This window comes from Vulpes lagopus, chromosome 12 (genome assembly GCF_018345385.1).
Source record: "Vulpes lagopus strain Blue_001 chromosome 12, ASM1834538v1, whole genome shotgun sequence".
In the NCBI taxonomy this organism is placed as follows: domain Eukaryota; kingdom Metazoa; phylum Chordata; class Mammalia; order Carnivora; family Canidae; genus Vulpes; species Vulpes lagopus.
In genome coordinates, this window is record NC_054835.1 from 5,156,237 (window position 1) to 5,174,542 (window position 18,306).

Sequence of the window (18,306 nt, forward strand, 5' to 3'; positions counted from 1 at the left end):
TCATATGTGGAATTGCAAAACAACAAAAACCAAATGAACAAGCAAACAAAAAGCAGAATCAGACCTATAAATACAGAGGACAAACGTCGTTTCTAGAGGGCAGGGGTGGGGGGATGGACAAAACGGGTGAAGGAGAGTGGGAGATACAGGCTTCTAGTTACAGAATGAATAAGTTATAAGAATATAGTCAATGGAAAAAAATATATAGTCAATGATATTTTAGTAGAGTTGTATGGTGATCATAGTAACTACATTTGTAGTGAGCACAGAATGATATATAAACTTGTTGCATCACTGTGTTGTATACCTGACACTGATGTAACATTTGGTCAACTACACTAAAATAATAATAATAATAGTAATAATAATAATAATAATATAATAAAGAATAGGCCATGCTTGTCTTTCTGGTAGACCACGTCACATGACAAAACCCTGAAATACCTGGATATTGGGTTCTAGCTGGGCAAAGTCACTGGGACTGTAAAGTCTCCAAGCATCTTCACATCTTCTCAGGAATGTTCTAGTCAAGGTTCAGGTATATAAAAATCACCTGAGGAACTAGTGAACATTCATATTTGGATTCAGTGGATCTGGGGTGGAGACCAAGCTTCTGCATTTCTAACAGGCTCCCAGGTAATGCAGATGCTGCTGCAGTAAAGAGACCACAGGGTTGTAATGTTGCTAGCTGAGAAGTAAAGAAACAGGAACCTCAAAGAGCCCAGGGACTGGAGAAGAGAGGAGCCAAGTTCTCTGCTCTATGTCTAAGTGATTGAATCCATGAATAGCTACACACAGTTGTCACACATCCTGGTCTGGTTGCCTCTGGAATTCCTTCCTTAAGGTTCCAGGATTAGAAGGCCTGGATTAGAAGTCTTTTCCTGAGGAAGTAAAGGCTGTGTCTACGCAAGCTTGACTTGGGGACCATATGGCCGCGAGGACCACAAGCCACTTTTGGGCCTTAGCCCACAGGAAACCACTGTCACCAAGCAGAGGGAAATATGACACAGAGGTTGGCCAGGATCTGTGGATAGAATTCAAGGGGTCTGTGAACCCAAGTGGGGAAAAAAATCATACCTTTGTTTTCTGTGGCCTCTCATGCCTCTCTAAGTATTAAACTACTACAGTGTTCATAACACCTGTGATTTGATCTCCAAAGAAAACCACAGATCCTTTTCTATCACATATAGTTGCAGATTTCTCAGGGGCATCTCTGCTTCTCTCTCTGGAATGACAGTGCAGTGTCAAACATGCCCCTAGATTTTGTTACTGATGCATTACTAGAGAAGCACATGTAGAACTGTATCACTCAAGTGTTTTTTAGTAGATTGATAGCTATATTTCCGTGGTATTGATCTGCTTTGTATTCTATTTTATGCATTTGAAAACATTATTCTGAGAAGAGCCCACAGGCTGCACCAGAATCAAATGCATCATGGCCCCCAAAATGGTTAAGTGGCCTGGTCCACAGATGCAGCCCAGAGGCACCAGAAGTTCTGCCTCTGCAAGCCCAAGCTTACCTTGGGCTGTTCCTGACCTTCCTTGGTTTAGTTAACCTAAGTTCACATTTATCTTTGTGCCCTAGTCACAGGCAGGCCTTCCCATGGGGCCCTCCCTCTTCCTAACCAATGGTTTCTCTGCCCGTCAGGCAATGTTTACAAGTTCCAGACTGGTTCCCGGTTTCATGCAATACTGTGGCACAAGCATTTGGATGATGCATGCAAAAGCAACAGGCCTCAGGTAAAGTCACCGAAACCCTGCTTGTCTCTTGAAATATCCTCTCCCACCCTTGGGACTAAGGGTACATAGAAAACAGGACTCATTCCTTCCCTCAGAGCCTATCAGCTATGCTTCCAGGCACCCTTTTTTGATCAACCTTTCTCCGTGAGACAGGGCATCCTCTGCTCAAGCTTATAACTAAGCCTGGCTCCAGACAAGAACTGTGGATCTGATCCTTGTGTATTTCCCACTAAAGGAAACACTGCAGAAACATCCACTGGGCACAGTTAGGTGGCAAATGTGGTATCGCCCCAGTGATCAGAAGAGAGCATCTATTTAGACCATCTCCCCTCCAAAGTTGATTGATGGAAATACTCCAGACTGACAAAAGGGCCTCTCTGCCCCAAAACCTTTAGGAATAAAAATATTAGCTAATATTGAGAGCCAAATAAGGCTGCTGCTCAGTGTATCTGCGCCGGGCCCAGGACCAGGCATTACAGGAAATGCTTTACGTGTGAGAATTGGCCAAATGCCCACAACACCCCTGGGAGGTATGTTTCTCTTACTGTCTCCTTTTTATGCTGAGGACACTGAGGCTCAGAGAATGGCAGACACTCATTCAAGTTCCCAAAGTTAATGAGATCTCACCCCCATCTGTCCTGCACTGGAGTCTATACTTGTTGCCCCGAGCTCCACACTTTCTCGCACTTCCCAGAGGACCTTCAGCTTGCTCAGCCTCCTGCAGCTGAGCTAAGGGCTTGGAAGCACAGCCTGGCCATCAGGCTTCTGAAAGGCATGGCTGCTCCAGCCCTCAGCACCCAATGGGGCAGGCTGGATGTTGCTGCCACTGGGAGTCAGGTGGGAGGCATTTGGCTGCTCTTGCCAGATTGGTGCTTCTATCCCTAAGTTTTGCTGTCCATGTCCCCCAGTGACCAGCCAGAAGAGGGCACTGCCCAATGGGTCCCTCTCAGGCTGGGGATAGAGCAAGCACCAGCTTTGGGTGGGTAGCAGCTTGGAGGCACCAGCCTGGAGGTGTGAGGGGGCCTCAGCAAAGGCTGGTTTACACTAGGCCTTTGGGTCTTAGGAGGATGCTGGGGACAGCACACAGACTTCTGGGTCCTTTAGAATGGTTCTCGGAAATCAGAGGGAAGTCTCAGTTTGGTCCTCTTCAGGATTTTCATCTGTCATGTCCAATGACTACATAGGTGACAAGCTGGTCAGATTATAGATGATGGGAAGCTAGAAAGCAGAATTAGTAGAAAGTTCTCGACAAATTAAAACAGTAGGAAAGTCTGACAGAGGGAAAATGTGAGATACTACAAAGAAGCTCAAAATAAACTGCACTTGAATCCCCTTCCTCACCTATCTGCCTGCTAGGAATTTGTCCTGGTGATAGACTCACACGTGCACACAAAGGTGTGTTCCCTGCAGAGGCACCTGGCTGGCTCAGTCAGTAGAGCATGCGACTCAATCTCAGGGTTATGAGTTCGAGCCCCATGTTGGTCACAGAGATTACTTTAATTTTTTTTTTTTAAAAAGCAAAGTGTAGAGCATATGTAAGAGTGATCTCATTTGTATTAAAATACATGAGCATATTTATAAAGTGTATGTTTGTCTCTGTATGTGAAATTCCTAAAGTGATATGCAAGGAAGTATAATTCCATGGGGTCTAGAGCACATATATATGTTTTGTTTTTTTTTTTTTACACTAAACAAATGTAATTGCTCATCTCCACGACAGGAAGGAAGGCCGAGGGTTTTGGTGGACAGTCACCTCAAGGTGATGCAAAGTAAACAAGGCCTCAGGTCACATTAAGAGAGGAAGAGCACCCTGACCTTTCCCGAACTAGTCACCCTGAGTGTGTCTGGGGCTCCGAGTGCCATTCTTAAGAGCACCGGAGCTCACCTACCACACACAGGTGGGCCCCCTGACCTGTGAGTGGAGGCTGGCAGTGCTCAGGGACTGACAGCTCTGAGGTGGGCCCCCAGGATGGCGGGGGAGGTGAGGGAAACACAGCCTGAGGGTCTGCCCCTTGGGGTCTGCCCAGAGACAACAGCCTCAGCACTTTAGCAGCCCCAGCTGGGAGCATCCTTGGTTGTCCTTCACAAAAGCCCTTTGTTTCTAGCTGTAAGGTATTGTGGGGTGGAGGTCATCAGAGGGTGGCAGCAACGCCACAGCAGGTAACAGGAAACTGGGTCAAACCGATGTGATAGCGCAAGTGTTTGTTCAGAAAGACAAATAGATGGAATTTCATATATGGCAAATGTAGTATGCCATGGCAAAGTTTTGCAACTTTTAAGAATTTTGTTCAATTTTTAGGTCTAGGGGAGGGGGATCTATTATTTCTTTTACTTTTTTTCCCTTTTTATTTCGAATTTACCTTCAACCATATATTCCTGCTGTACACTGTACTTGATCATAAAAAGTTGGCAACAGCAAAATAGTCCACACAACATTTTATTTAAATAAAGCACAGCACATCCCTGTGATGGCATGCAGATTTCAAATAATGAAAGAAGTCACAGAAATGCATCTACCCCCATGGATAAGCTCAGTGACTAAGATTAGTTTTCTTTTTTGTGGACTTGCATTTCTCAAAATTGTACTAACACCAAATACACTTGAACCGTATTGATAAGGTCAGTAAGGCGTAAACCACAGCTAGAAGACCACCACTCTCAGCTCCCTGCCCACTGAGCCTAAAGGCCTCAGAACACCTCTCTCCCCGAGGGGCCTCTTCCTAATTCTGTGTGCCTCCCATCTGCCTGAACCTCATAACCACTTTCCTGATTTATTTACTGTTCCTTTAAAATGTTATCATGTGTATTTGATTCCTTAATGTATTGTCTGGGGTACCTTTTTTTAAAAAAACATTTTTTAAAAATAGAACCATAACTGGATATTTTCTTCTGTGACTTGCTTTTCTCCTACAGTGTGTTCCTGAGATTCATCTGTGTCAATGTGTATAGCTGTCATTCATTTGTTTGTACTGATACATTTTTTTTTTATTAATTCTTCTGGCAGTGATCCCAGGAATGATTTCCTGCTTTTTGCTATTTTGAACAGTACTGCTGTGACCATTCTTATAACTATCTCCTGGTGGAAGGAGATACATTTTTTCCAATTCATCACCTTGACCAAATTGACACCAAGATGGATTTATTTTTGATGAAATTGCTTCTCATCAGATCCCCTGGAACCCTGCAGCAGTGCCGGGTTGGGGAGCCTGGGGCTGGGGGCAGCTCTGAAAGGTGAGGGAAGCACCCTGACCTAGAGCTGGCAGTCTCCTCAGCAAGGGGAGCTGGGATTTTGTCCTGGGGACACAGCTACGGGAAGGTCTTGGGGGTCCTGTCATCCTGATCACTCCTCCTAGTGCTCCTGCTTATCAGTTCCTGCCACCCCCTCCCCACCCACCCCTACCCACTGGTTTTCCTTCCAGAGGCTTGTGCCCATTCCTACAGAATTTACCCCCTGTCCGCTCCAAGTGCAGTTTTATTTTGCTGCCAGGCTTAAGTGAATGAGAGCGTGGGCTCTGGGACCTTAGCCTCGCATTTTACTCGAAGTGGGCTTCCCCTCTCTAAGCCTCAGGGTCCTCATCTTTGTAATGGGGACATTTCCAGAACCTGCCTCTTGGGGTGTCGGGAAAACTGAAGGACATGATGATGTCAAGTGCCTGGCAAACAGCAGCCACTTGACAACAGTGGCCATTATTCTCGCGAGGCCCTCTTTCTCACCCAACCAGCTCATTCGCAGACTCGCTGGGAAAGACCTGATCCCTTCCCTTAGGGGCACCCCTTGTCCCATTCCAAAAGATTGGAACTTTGACAAGAGGCTGAGCTTTCTCTTCCAGGTACCTGCAAACCTTATGTCATTTGAGTAAGTCTCTGCAGGACTTGGCGTGACTTCAGAGGCTTCTGGGAGCCCAGCCTGGGACTGGTGGCGAAGCGCATGTCCTGGGCACAGGCTTTTGGCCAGGGTGCTGGGTGACTCACAGCCAGACTCAAGGGGACTCGGCCTGCGACCTCATGGTCCAGAGGGCTCACCAGTGCAGGGTCCACCTGCCAATCCCCAGCGACTCATGACACTCATTCTTCAGCACCACCACACAGGGCCATGGTCAGGCCCCAGACTGTGCACCCCACCTTCCCTCTCTGGGCCCTCGTCCGTCCACCAGCTGCTGCTTCGACTAGAGAGCACCTGGCCCACGTTGGGTCCCCCATGCTTTCTCCTGCACAAGAGTGGACAGTGTTAACCTGCATGAGGGGCCAGAGAGAAGGAACAGGCTATGGAGTTGGCTTTTTATACCCCAAGTGCATGGGGTCGCTCGCCCACAGGGCTGCCTCAGATTTTGTACAACCCCCAAAGCATCCTCTGCGTGTGTGTGCCATGTACGTGTGAGTGCGAGCGAGTGTGAACTCTTTGAGAAACATGCATTTTGGCACAAGACTTGTGACGTCACATCTTTCATTCGCTTTGAGGCCCTGCTTTAACCTTATGTGATAGCCTTGTTCACCAAGGAAGGTCAGAGTGAGAGCCCAGATTCCTCCTATGTTAAGGGTTCCTTGCATTCTTTTACTGTAAACAAACAATGCCTTAAATTGTGTCTTGTTTTCTGTTCCTATGGGTGCTATTCATCTGGAAGGCCTGCTCTCTGGCCCCCCCGCCCCCCCCCCCCGGGTCCCTTCCAGGCCTTGTTGCTGTTGGCTTTTCTGAGACAGGACCCGGCTTCAGAACTGTGGACTGGGCTAGCCTCCTTGCTTCCTCCCACCCCCGTCTCTCCTGCAGGGTCTGAAAGCCCTTATTTTATGGTCAAGACTTTATTCTCCCCCCGGAACATGCCAGAACGGGAAGTTGTGACACTTTCTCCCAGCTTCCTTGGAAGCACTCAGAGGCTGCCATGCTCACAGAGAACAGCTGCACAGAAGCCACTGTGCACCAGCCTCTCCTGCAGGCCAAGGCTTTGCTCCCATCATCTACTGCCAGGGTGGGGCCCACTGGGATTCCTGGGTACACTGGGGAGCTGAGTGACGCTGAAGCCTTAAGCTCCCTCAATCTTGCCCCCAAACGCGGTCACCAGCAATTTCTCCATATCCATGTGCAAGGGCACAATTGTTGATGACCGTGGTGACAAGAAAGCAAAGCCCTGGAGAGTGAACAGTCCCAGCTCTGCATTCAGTTAAGAGCTCTTCACGTGAACAATGTCCTTTACCTGTCACTGTCTTATTTTTGGGTGACTTTTATTTTGCACAAATACATCTTTATTCAAAACAATGAATAAAAGTTAGCTTTATTTATGGTAGCTTTATCACCATAGCTTCCTTCCCTCCCTCCCTCTCTAATCTGGGTGTCCAAATTCTGAGAAGGAAACCCTGAAATATTTTTCTGAACTCCTGGGTCCCTGTTGCTATCATGGTTTCCAAGCTCACACTGATCAGACATCAAATCACCCTTTAGAGTTTCTGGGCAAGATGCGTCAAAACAACATCTTAAACAGTAAACTGTGATAGGTAAATTTTAAAATGACCAAAGATTCACCACTGTATTTTGATCAAACGATGACAACTCCTGAAAATTCTAACAAACTGGTGAGGAAAGCAGTTCCCATCAGGAACTTAGTGAGCTCAAGACTTATTTTATGGTCAAGACTTAGTGAGCTCAGCAACTAACCCTCCTTTGGAGCAAAGTCTAGAATGCTTTTGTGCCAGGAGGAGCTCCAGGTGGTAAAGTTGGTGCCATCCAACCTTGGCCATGAGTGCTCTATACACCTGCACACAGCTGGGGCCTGGTTGCATGCACCCAGTTCACATTGGTGACTATTCAAATGGGCATCCAGAAGCCAAATGAAAACACTAAACACTCCAACACCTCTCACCAGAACCAGGCAGTGTTAACGCTTTAACCTACATTGAACCTGATTCTACCTGTTAATGTTTTTTTAAGTCTTAAGTTCAGAGAAAGGTGCAAAACTGGAAAATCAGCTACTTATTTTCCTTGTGTTTCTCTGCTTCTCAACTGTCCTGGCTCTTCTCAAATGAAATACTATAGATGTCAATCCAAAAACCCTCAGAATTTCAGGCTTCCTTTAATTAGAGCATTTTCTGCCCTTTACACATTTTTCTTATCTTTCACAAATATTTTCTTCTGAGCTGAATTTGAAATAGCACAATTACAAGTCTTTTCAAAATGTTTAGTCTGCTCGCTAATTGAGACTGATCCTACATCCCCTCCTAGAAACATTCTTAGCTTGGACTCCTGAAGAATCTGCTTAGACCTTGTTGGCAAAGGCTTTTAGAGCTGGTAAGAACCTTGAATGGAGAGGAAGAGTCCTAAAAGCAGGCCAAAAGATGCTGGGCTCTCCCAGCCGGAACGCGGGGCCAAGCACATAAGGGCTGATTGTCTTGCCTGCATTGGTTTGTCCCTCAAGCAGCAGATGAGAAGGCTCTCAGGCTGGCACAGAGGAGGCCAGGCACGAACCCCCAAAAGGGAGAAATGCATGGGTAGATTCTCACTCTGGAGGGAAGCATTTCTGGGTTTTGCTCTTTTTCCATAATGCACAAATGTTTGTGAAACCATCGAAGGTGGTTTGTCTTGCATGCATATGCTAGGTTTTTGGGGTTTTTTGAGCAAACAGATCATGGTGCCCCAAAATGAAAATTATAGGATGCTGTCTACAAATTGTGGAATAGGTAATTGGTATCATTATGATGCTCCAAGAACAACTCATGCACCTCTCCCTGAGAATAATTTTCACCTCTCTCAGTTGAAACATGTTTTATAACTCAAGGTCAGCCAAGTACGTTCTGACAACTGAAATGCTTCATGTAGGATTGATTCAGACAGGAGCAGTATAAATAATGTTCTAAGTGTGCCCAGTGAGAGAGTGCGGCCTCCCCTTCCTTCCCTGAAGAAGCCCATTCATCACCCTGTCTCGCCATGGAACCTAAAGAGGAAGATACTTGAAGGCATTCTGTTTAGGAAAGAACCCCCTCTCTCTTGCCTAGTGGATTTATAAAGTATCTTTTTCCTTACCAAAATGGCCAGTATTTCTTTCATTATCTTCCTCTCCCACCTTCCAAGCCCAAGACGAGTATCTTTAGGATGCCATCTTACAAATGGAAGATGACCAAAAATGGGAAGCCTTTCACAAGTGGGGTCTGATTCCATTCCACAGGTGGGGGCTACAACTCTGCACCCACATTACTCATGCTTGTAAACAAGGTGAACATTGCTAAAAACACAACCTAACTTATCTTGTGTGACTTTAATAAATGACTTTCACCAGCCTCACATCATACTGACATGTGATTTCATGTTTTAAAAAGAAAGAAAAAAATCTACATGAGTCCCTTAGAAATAGCATTATCTGTGCAAAACCACCCACCCACCCATTCATCCATCCATGGATGGATCATCCATCCATGACTCTAGTGAGTGCTTCCTGTGTGCCAAGCTCTACCCAGGATATACTGTAAATGGCTGAGAACGAGCAGACCTGATCCTTGCCCTGGTGGAGCTGACCACATTCAACAAACAAATAATCCTCACCATGGCATCTTCTCTGGCAAGACCCTGCCTCTCTGCTAACACTGGGTAAAAACCCTGTGCACATTCCTCCAGAAAGGTCTCAAAAATGCTCAACAGACTGAATAGCCTCTTGACCTGTGAGTTCAGTTGCAAGAATTCGATAGAGTCGCTGTCCTAGAGGCTGGTTGTCGCAGAACACCCTGGCACAGAGCTATGGTTGGGCATGCTGAGAAGGATTCTGAGGTGGCATGAAAGAGTAGGGTCAGAATGTTCACAGTATTTACTTCAGAGGCTTTTTAGTTTTAATTTCAATGTTAAATGCAAGTACAGCATGAGCAAGAGCTGCATTTTCTTGGGTGTTGAGGACTTGTACCATGGACTACCTCGGAGTCCTGTACTGCACAAGTGTGTGTACGCTGGGGGCAGCCTGGAAATCCCTGTTTGCAGCAGCAACTCGAAGGATCATCTGTCCATTTTATAATCATTAATCTCTTTACCCATTTCTGAATGACTGTGACCATTCAGTAATGAGATATTAGCAATTAATTTATTAGTATGGCATAATCTTTAATAAACTTTGTGCCAAAATGCATGGTTTTTCACTTAGCATTCAAAATGTTGCATAGAGAGTAGTTTTCAATTTCTTATGTATTCTTCAAAGTAAATTGAAAATCCGTTTCTACATTTTAATTCGTTTCTTGTTAAATCTGTTGCACTACTCCTGGGCTGTCTTTTTTTTTTTTTTTTTCCAGCAAACCTCCTGCATGCAGCTGTGTAAGGACTTTCTCTAATTCTTGTGAATTGTCTCACCCGCAATAACCACTGAACATCAGCCCTCTGTGGGATTCTTTAGATTTTTGGTGAAGTATTTTGTTACCTCAGTCTTGTATCAAGTTGCTGTATTTTTCAGCTTGTTACACTGATAATTGTTTCACTAATTAAATACTTTAATGTACAAACATCTTTGTTTACTTCGAAATTAAATGTGTTTTCCAATGAATACTGCTCAATTTATTAATCACTTGCATTCACTAGCAAACCATTGCTGTGCCAAATACAGACATCAAGGAGGTCTGGAGCACTAGGACCCTGCTTAGAGGTTACTAGAACAGAAATGACATATGGGAGCAATCCCTTCAGGAAGAGACAGAGTCAGTGCTTTGGGCACTCAGAGAGGGAGATGGAGGATCTGGGGACGGGGGACAGGGGCATTTGGAGACTCATTTCAGAGATTGCTGAACACATGGAGGACCGGGGAAGCAGGAAGACAGAAAGGAGAAGGAGCAGGATGAAGTTGGGAACAGCAGCCAACCCAGTCTCACTGAATAAAGAATTGGGGGAGTCATGGGATCCAGGTCTGAAAAGATGTTGGGGGAGTTCAAGATGTTAGGCAAAAACCAGAAACCCACTCTAGCTTAAGAAAAGGGGGAACTGTCTTACAAGACTGTCTCACGGAAATGCATGGGAGGACCGAGGTGGAGTCTCAAGGGGCTGGAAGGAGAAGTAGAAAGCTCCCTACCTCTTTCTCTCTCACCTTCTCTATCCAGATTGGCTTCTTGGCTGGAATGTGCGGCAGCAAAGAAGTCTAGGCATTACAGTGAAAGCAGTGGGAAAGTCATGAGGGAATGTGTGCCAATGACATGATCCAAATTGATCATGGGAGCCCCTGCCTGCCTCAGTTTCCCAGCTAGTGCCTTCCAAAACTGCAGTGGCTAGTTCCCCAACCACAGGCTCCCACACATCCTCCTCAGGTTTTGCTCTGCCACCCCGGCATAGCCACACTTCCCTAGCCACTACAAGCCCTGCTTGCTGAGGAGCCCTAGCTTACCACCTCCACACGATTTAGATGGCACAGCGACCCCCAAATTTACCCAGGTAGTGTCGCTCCCCTCAGCCCCAGCGCAGTGCTCAAGGGCTCTGAGACGGGTGCATCTGACTTGGGGAGGAGGTGAAGACGGTGGGGGGTGTGGTGGTTGTCACACAGCTGGAAAGAGTTCATCACATCCAGTCAAGACTGGTCGCCTGCAAAACTCACTGCGTCAGGCGCCACAAACGGCCACCGGGCGACAGCAGAACCTCCGCTTTAAGGGATGGAGAGATCCGCGAGCTAACGCAGACTACGGGAGAACACCTATTTAGCCTTCGGGGCAGGTATTTTACCCCAGCGTACAACCCGCCGGGGCCCGGGCGGCCGCGCAGGTGAGGCGGGGGGGGGGGGGGGCGGGGGGGGCTGTGGGCGGGGCTTGGGGGAGGCGGGCTGTGGGCGGGGCCCTGTCCAAGCCGGGTTGGAGGCTGCTGGAGTGAGCGGGCCCCAATGCTGGGGGCTGTAGAGAGAAAAGGGGGTCCGTGCCTGTGGGCGGGACATAGGGAGAGGCGGCTCCCAGAGGGACGCTTTTACGTTAGAAATGGCCAGAAGGAACTGAGGTGCGGAGGGACGACGCTCTAGGGAGCCGACCCGTCGGGTGAGGGCGGCCGCCCCGCGGACGCTCAGTAGCAGAGTCGTAGAGGAGTGGGCGGGGCCCGGGGCTGTGCTGAGGGGCCAGGAGCGGGCGGGGCGGGGCCGCGGGCCCGACGGCTCTGAGGACAGGCGGCGTTCTCCGCGAGTGGGCCCGACGGAGGTGAGGACAGCCCGCCCTGGACCCGCCCTGGACCCGGTGGGGCCGACGTGGGAAGGGCGTGGCTGGAGCTCGGGGCTTGAGCGGGACCTCGACCCGCCTGAGGAGCGCGGGGAGGACGAGGCTGAAGTTCGGGGCGGGGCCTAGGCCTGACTCAGGAGCACGGGGCGGGCGGGGCTGAAGCTCGGGGCGGGGTCGAGGCGGGGTCTGGCCCCAGCTGCGGGGCAGGGAGTGGGCTGGGCTGAAGTTCGGGGTGGGGTCGGGGCGGGGCCTCGGACCGGCGGCGGCGCGCGGGGCGGGGCATGGGCTGCGGCGTGCGAGCCGAGCGGCCGGCCGAGCCCCGCCGAGGCCCGAGCCCACCCGAGTGCGTCCGAGCCCGCTGCCCCCGCCCGGGGCGATGGAGCCGGAGCCCGGCGGGGCGGCCGCTGCGCTTCTGCGGCAGAAGAGGGCGGCGCTGCGGCGCAGGGGGTGCAGCTTCGAGAGCCCCAGGTACCGCGGCCGGGGAGGGGTGCGGCCGAGAGGGGCGGAGGAGGGGAGCCGGCCACGTGGTGGGCGGGGGGCGGTCTGAGGGGACCGAGGGCTGTGAGGCCGCGGCGCGGGGAAGGGTCGCTGGGGGGCTCTGAGGAGATCCGACAAGGAGCCAGGGCCGAGCGGCCGTCCAAGCGGCAGGTGCGGGAGGGTGTCGCCCCAGACAAGAACCAGTGAATGTTGGGAACCCAAATCCGACGAGACGCCCCCAAAGCGCCGGGGCTGAGGCAGGCCCCGAGCAGAGCCGGGCTCCAGGCTGATCTGGGGCTGTGGAGAATGTGCCGGGCCGCCTCCTGGAAATGCTCAAGGGCAAGGTCGGGAAATAGCCCCCTGAAGTCCCAGGAAGGCCTCGTCCTGCGGGAGCCTCTGCGCTGTCCCAGGACCCAGGCCAGCTGCAGCCTCCCCAACCTGGCTCAGCAGGTAACGCACACCTGCTGCCTCACAGCCCCGCCCATCCTGGCGCGGTGTGGCCCCCCAATGCGCTGGGCCCTGGGGCCCCTCCGACCCGCGACGGCTGTCCTCTGCCGGGAGAGCCCTTGCCCATCCCGGTCCCCCTCGTTTGGCCTAGGGAACTCTTCTGAAGCTGTCCTGTTGGGTCCCTTCTCCCTGGAACCTTGCTCCACAGACACGCCTTCCACCCGCTCTGCTCTGCCAGACCCATTCTCTCTCAGCCGGCGTTCCTCCTCCCGCTCCCGCGTCGCTAGAGTCCGCCCCGCCCCCTTCCAGCGCCCCCCTGCCCCCGCTTCCAGATGACCCCGGTAGCTTCCCCGCTGGACTTTGTCTTTACCACTTTGTCTTTACCACGTCATGACTGGCCGTTGGGGCGGGGTGTAGCACGCCCCCCCTCTCAGGAGCTGCCCATGTCCCACAGCAGTGGTGGGGACGGGGTGGGGCACAAGGAGAAAGACAGGAGGTGGGACTCTGGCCCTCACTGCGGCCGAAAAGAGGAATCAACAGCTAGGCTGACAAACCAGACTCCTTAACATGAGGTGGGAGGCCTTTGCACTACTCGTGTGCCCCTTAGTGCCCTGGCCCCCAGCAGTACTTGATGAGAGTGTAGGCATCATCGGGACAGGGATCATCCGGGTTCTGGTCACTACTCTGTCCCCAGAGCCCGCCCCAGGCCTGGCCTACACAGACATTTACTCTCTATTGAATGAATAAATGCCTGACCAGCTGGTAATTCTTTCCCTATGCTGTGCCTTTTCTCCTCTGTGCCTTTACTCCTATCATGCTCTTTGCTCTACTTAGAAGAGTCTTTTTGGCTGACACCCGTCCCCTCTTCCTCTGGGAAGTCTTCCCTGAACCCCAGCCTGAACCTCTGTGCTGTATCAGTAATCTACGTATATATCTGCAATTCCACATCCAGCTGTGTATAATTACCTGGAGATAATGCGTCTCCCCCCCCCCCCCCGCCCCCACTGGACTGGGAGAACCAGGCAAATATGCTCTCGTGTCCCTCCGCTCTGCTTACACTTGCTGCTGGAGAACGGCGGAGGGAAAAAAATGTACCAAGGGATGAGGCTGAAGAGATGTGCCTGAAGAGATGTGCCAAAAGCTGGATCCAGGCCTGAGGTAGAACATTTAGGTCAGTGCTGTCCAACAGAACTTTCCACAATGATGGAAACATTCTGTTATCTGTGCAGTTGGATCCCACAGCCACTTGCCACCTGTGGCTCTTGAGCACTATTGAGATATGGCTGGTGCAACTAAAGAACTGAATTTTAAATTTTATTTGACTTTAAATTAAATAGCCACCTGTGACCAGTGCTTATGATATTGGACAGAGCTGGTTTAGAACATTTTTCTCTTCTTCCAACTTCTCACTTTTGCCACTCTGTCCTTTGCCTCCATGACCTCACACGTAAAAGATGAAATGACTTCTCCAGAGGTTTTCGTCTCTTTTAAAACTCCATGATAATATCATATAAACCTTAGAAATGATACCAATTTTCTTTTTTTTTTCCAATTTTCTGAATATAAAAATAACATGTTTGTTGCACAATTTATTTAACCCATTTTTTTATTATCATACTTGCCAGGTATTACAAGTTTTCGCTCTAAGATACATCAAATCTTTGTGCATTAGTCTGTGTATAAAGAGGTAATCATTTCCTTAAGATAAGTTCATAGAAGTAATGGAAATGATTGGATCCAAAAAAAGAGATATTTTAAAGGCTTTTGAAGCATAATGCCAAATTGCCCACCAGAAGCTCATACTAGTTAATAGTTCTCCCAAGAGTGTTTAAATGTGCCTGTTTCTCCCACCCACAATACGAGGCATTATCATTTATAAATATTTGCTAAAATGGTTCATTTCTTTGGTAGCAAGGTGAAACTTTTTTCTATTTATAATTTGTATTTCTTTTGAAAATGATATATATTTGCATGCACTTTGTCCATTTTTCCTTTGGAATGTTTATCTTTTCCTATTTGAATTGAAGCACTATTAAGAAAAATTTTGTGGTCAAATACGTAGCATTTCTTACAGTTCATTATTTGCCTTTTAACTTTCTTTATGGTGTTTTTTGATAAAGTTTTCATTATGTTTTTTAAAGATTTTATTTATTTATTTATTTATTTATTTATTTATTTATTTATTTGAGAGAGAGAGAGAGTGAACAAGTGAGAGAGACAGAGCATGAGCAGAGGGAGAGGGAGAAGCAGACTCCCCATGGGGCTTGATCCCAGGACCAGGACCCTGGGATCACAACCCGAGTGGAAGGCAGACACTTAACCGACTGAGCTACCCAGGTGCTCCAGATTGTTATTTTTTAAAATTTGGTCAAATCTATTTATTCCTCCTGCTTATGCTTCATTAGAAAATGATTTCCTAACTTGAAACAGATCAATGTTCATCTACAATTTCTTTTATTTTTGTTGCTTTAAAAAAAATCCTCTTTAATCCATTAATTCAAATTACCTCACTTTTAAGAGAAACTATTAACAGCTGTCTTGCGTTGAGTTGGCATAAGGGACAATTAGGGGCAAGAGAAGAAAAATCACCTGTGTGTTCACATACGCGTGTGGGTCTCTGCAGCTGGTCTGTTGTTCCAGAAAGTCCAGGGTGGGAATCGGGTGTATGGATGCTCAGAAAGCTCTGCAGGTGATTCTGACAGACAACCAGGGATGAGAGCCTCAGCTTCACTTGTGGGCATGCTGCCAGATTTGCCTCCCTTACTCCAAGTCCTCAATTGCTTCTTATTTCCTGTTGTGTCAAGTTTAAATACCACTGCCTCGTGTGTAGGGCCTTTCAGAATCTGGTTTAGCCATATTTACTCAATCATGTTGACATCAGGAAAAATGGCGTGACTTTCAGAATGGCAGCTGTCTTTGCTAAATACCCTGTGTCAGCTCAGTTAACTGGCCAGCAGACACAGCCTGTGATGAGTATAAAGGAGCAGTGTGGTGTGGCCCAGGCTTTAGGCATCTGGGCAGGTGGCAGTGAGAGAGAGAGATGGGAACTCTGGGGGCCAGAGCAAGACACTGATGCTGTCAAACCACTTGCCCTAGATGTGTTTGTCCTCATTTTGTAGGAAGGTGTATCCGATAATGTTCAAGAACAAGGGCTTTGGAGGGAGACACACCGGGTTCAAGTTTCTGTCTTTTCACTTGTCATATGGCTGTCCTTGTCCAAGTTGCTTGACCCTCTGACCCTTGATTAACTCCCTTGTGAAATGACAGTAACACCTATCTCACAGGACCAATGTTAGCTTTAAATGAACTAATTTATGCAAAGTGCTAAAAACATTATCTGTCACAAAGCACTACCAAATGGCAACTTTTCTGGACAAAAATGATTCACGTTTATGTGCAAGTTCTCAACCTTCCTCTTGCCTCATTAAAATTCAAGCCTTACCCATTCAAGTTTTCCTCCTTCCCCATCCTCAGAGCAAGGCCCTACCCTGCTTTTTTGCATTTTTGAGCTGCAGATTTAGGATGAGAGGGATTGAGAAGAATGTAGGTACACAGGGCACTGGTGAGAACTGGCTGGTAAAATACGTTGAGGGGGTGTTTAGAGGTGAGAGGTACAGAAACACCTACTTTGGATGAGGGAGGCTATAGGTCTCCCTGTTGTTTTTGTTGCTCAAAGATATATATATAAGGCATATACCTGTTATCTTTCGTGACTTTGTGGTGATCAAGAAATAGTTAATGAACTTGAGTTATTTTAATTACTCCTCTATCGCTGTGCTGTGTCATTTTGGCTGCAACACTTCATAGAGCCAAACCACATATAAGCCACAGTATTAGCAGGGTTACACAGTCAGATTGAATTTGAAAGGCAAATTGTAAAGATCAAAGACTGTCAACATTGACTAGAACTGTAGACATCACTTGGGTTAGCTTCTCAGAGAGCAGTTCTTCAGTTCTTCATTCTTTGTTCTCCGAGTATGGCCCCTGGACCAGCAGTATCAACTTGTTAGAAATGCAGATTCTCAAGCCCACCACCCCCCCCAAGTGCGCTGAATCAGTATCTCTGGGGTTGGGGCTCAGGAAACTGTGTTTGGGAACCAGGGCTCGCTCTCATCTAATACAATGGTTCTCAAACCTAACATATATGAGAATCACTAGGGAGGGCTTCTTAAAACGGTTCCTTGAGCCACACACCCCCAGATTCTGATTCACTAGGTCGGGTTGGGATGGGTCTATGAATTGTATTTCTAACAAGCTTACAGTATTGCTCGCCCAGGGACAGACTTTGGAAACCACCCCACTAGGGCAATGGAGGCATCTTTTTTATAACAGCCCTCGTCGCCAGTCACCTTCTGCTTATTACGTCTAAGCTCAAGGAACCCACTACCGCAAGCCTTTTTGTTCTTGGGCAACTCTATTGTCTTTCCCTAATAGGAAAGTCAAAGTTTGCCTCATTATAGCGACCACTCATCATTCATGATTCTGCTTTCATAGCTACTCGCAGCAACAATGCCTATGGTTGTGACGCCAGGTGAAACGTGGTGGCTTGGATTGTGGGGTGTAGACTCAGTGGTCAAGTGGTTCTTATTCCTGGCTACCCAGTTGTGATCATCGAACAGTTTTTGAGCTACAAGCAGGACTAATAATGCATCACATCTTTTGTGACCAGCACCTCACTAGTTGTTGATTTGTTTGTTTGTTTTTAAGATTATCAGGGTCTGTGAATGACAAGCAGAGAAAAATTATTGGTTCATGGAACTGCAAAATTGTGGAGTAGACCAAGCAAGCTGTGGGAGAGGGTAGATCCAGGTGCTCTATTTTTATCATCCATAGGCTTTCTTCATTTTCAGGGTTGACTTTATTTTCAAGATCTTTCCTCATGGAGGCAAGGAAAATTAACATTTTGGGCTTACTTTCTACCAGTGTACAATCCCAGCAGAAAGTTAGTGCCTCCTTCTCAATAGTTCTAGAGCATGTTTCCCAAACTTGACATTCATGGGATCTTTTGTGTTGCATACTCATCCCTGAACCAGTCTTTTTGACTAGAAGTGGGTGGTAGGACATGCTAAATGGCTAGGCCTGGGTCAAGTACCCTATCTGGGAACCTTTCCAAAATAGATACCCCGATGCCACCCAGAGTCACAGCATTGGGTTTTCTGTATTTTTTAGTTCTCATTGTAAAAGACTACCATAGTTGAGCATTTAAAGGATGCTTACTAAGTTTAGCCACAGTGGGTGCAGAGCCCTACATAGACAAGATTTTGAGTCACAAATAGAAAACATATTTTCTGGGCAGCCCGGGTGGCTCAGTGGTTTAGCACCGCCTTCAGCCCAGGGCCTAATCCTGGATACTCCGGGATCGAATCCCATATCGGGCTCCCTGCATGGAGCCTGCTTCTCCCTCTGCCTGTGTCTCTGCCTCTCTCATGAATAAATAAATAAAATCTTTAAAAAAAAAAAGAAAAAAAGAAAACATATTTTCTACTTTCTCAAATATTGCTT

At 47.9% G+C, this 18,306-nt stretch overlaps 2 protein-coding genes across 7 annotated transcripts in view; both read left to right on the forward strand.

Annotated features, from left to right (window-relative positions):
- The window catches only part of RALGPS1 (Ral GEF with PH domain and SH3 binding motif 1), a 292,653-nt gene extending 282,409 nt beyond the window's left edge, over window positions 1-10,244 (forward strand). For 4 of the 5 annotated variants that reach the window (XM_041724551.1, XM_041724552.1, XM_041724553.1 and 1 more), the window contains 2 exons: window positions 1,649-1,740; window positions 5,571-10,244. In XM_041724551.1, the coding sequence (XP_041580485.1) occupies window positions 1,649-1,740; window positions 5,571-5,600 (122 nt within the window). In that variant the 3' untranslated portion in view covers window positions 5,601-10,244. Of the gene's footprint in view, window positions 1-1,648; window positions 1,965-5,570 lie in introns of those variants that run through there. The other variant, XM_041724550.1, reaches the window with a different exon arrangement.
- Window positions 10,245-11,673: 1,429 nt separating this feature from the next.
- GARNL3 (GTPase activating Rap/RanGAP domain like 3) overlaps window positions 11,674-18,306 on the forward strand; it is a 147,385-nt gene continuing 140,752 nt past the window's right edge. The window contains exon 1 of one of the 2 annotated variants that reach the window (XM_041723830.1): window positions 11,674-11,862. Coding sequence is in view for 1 of the 2 variants with exons in the window: in XM_041723829.1 (XP_041579763.1) it covers window positions 12,257-12,348 (92 nt within the window). In the remaining variant the exon portion in view is untranslated. Of the gene's footprint in view, window positions 11,863-12,175; window positions 12,349-18,306 lie in introns of those variants that run through there. The other variant, XM_041723829.1, reaches the window with a different exon arrangement.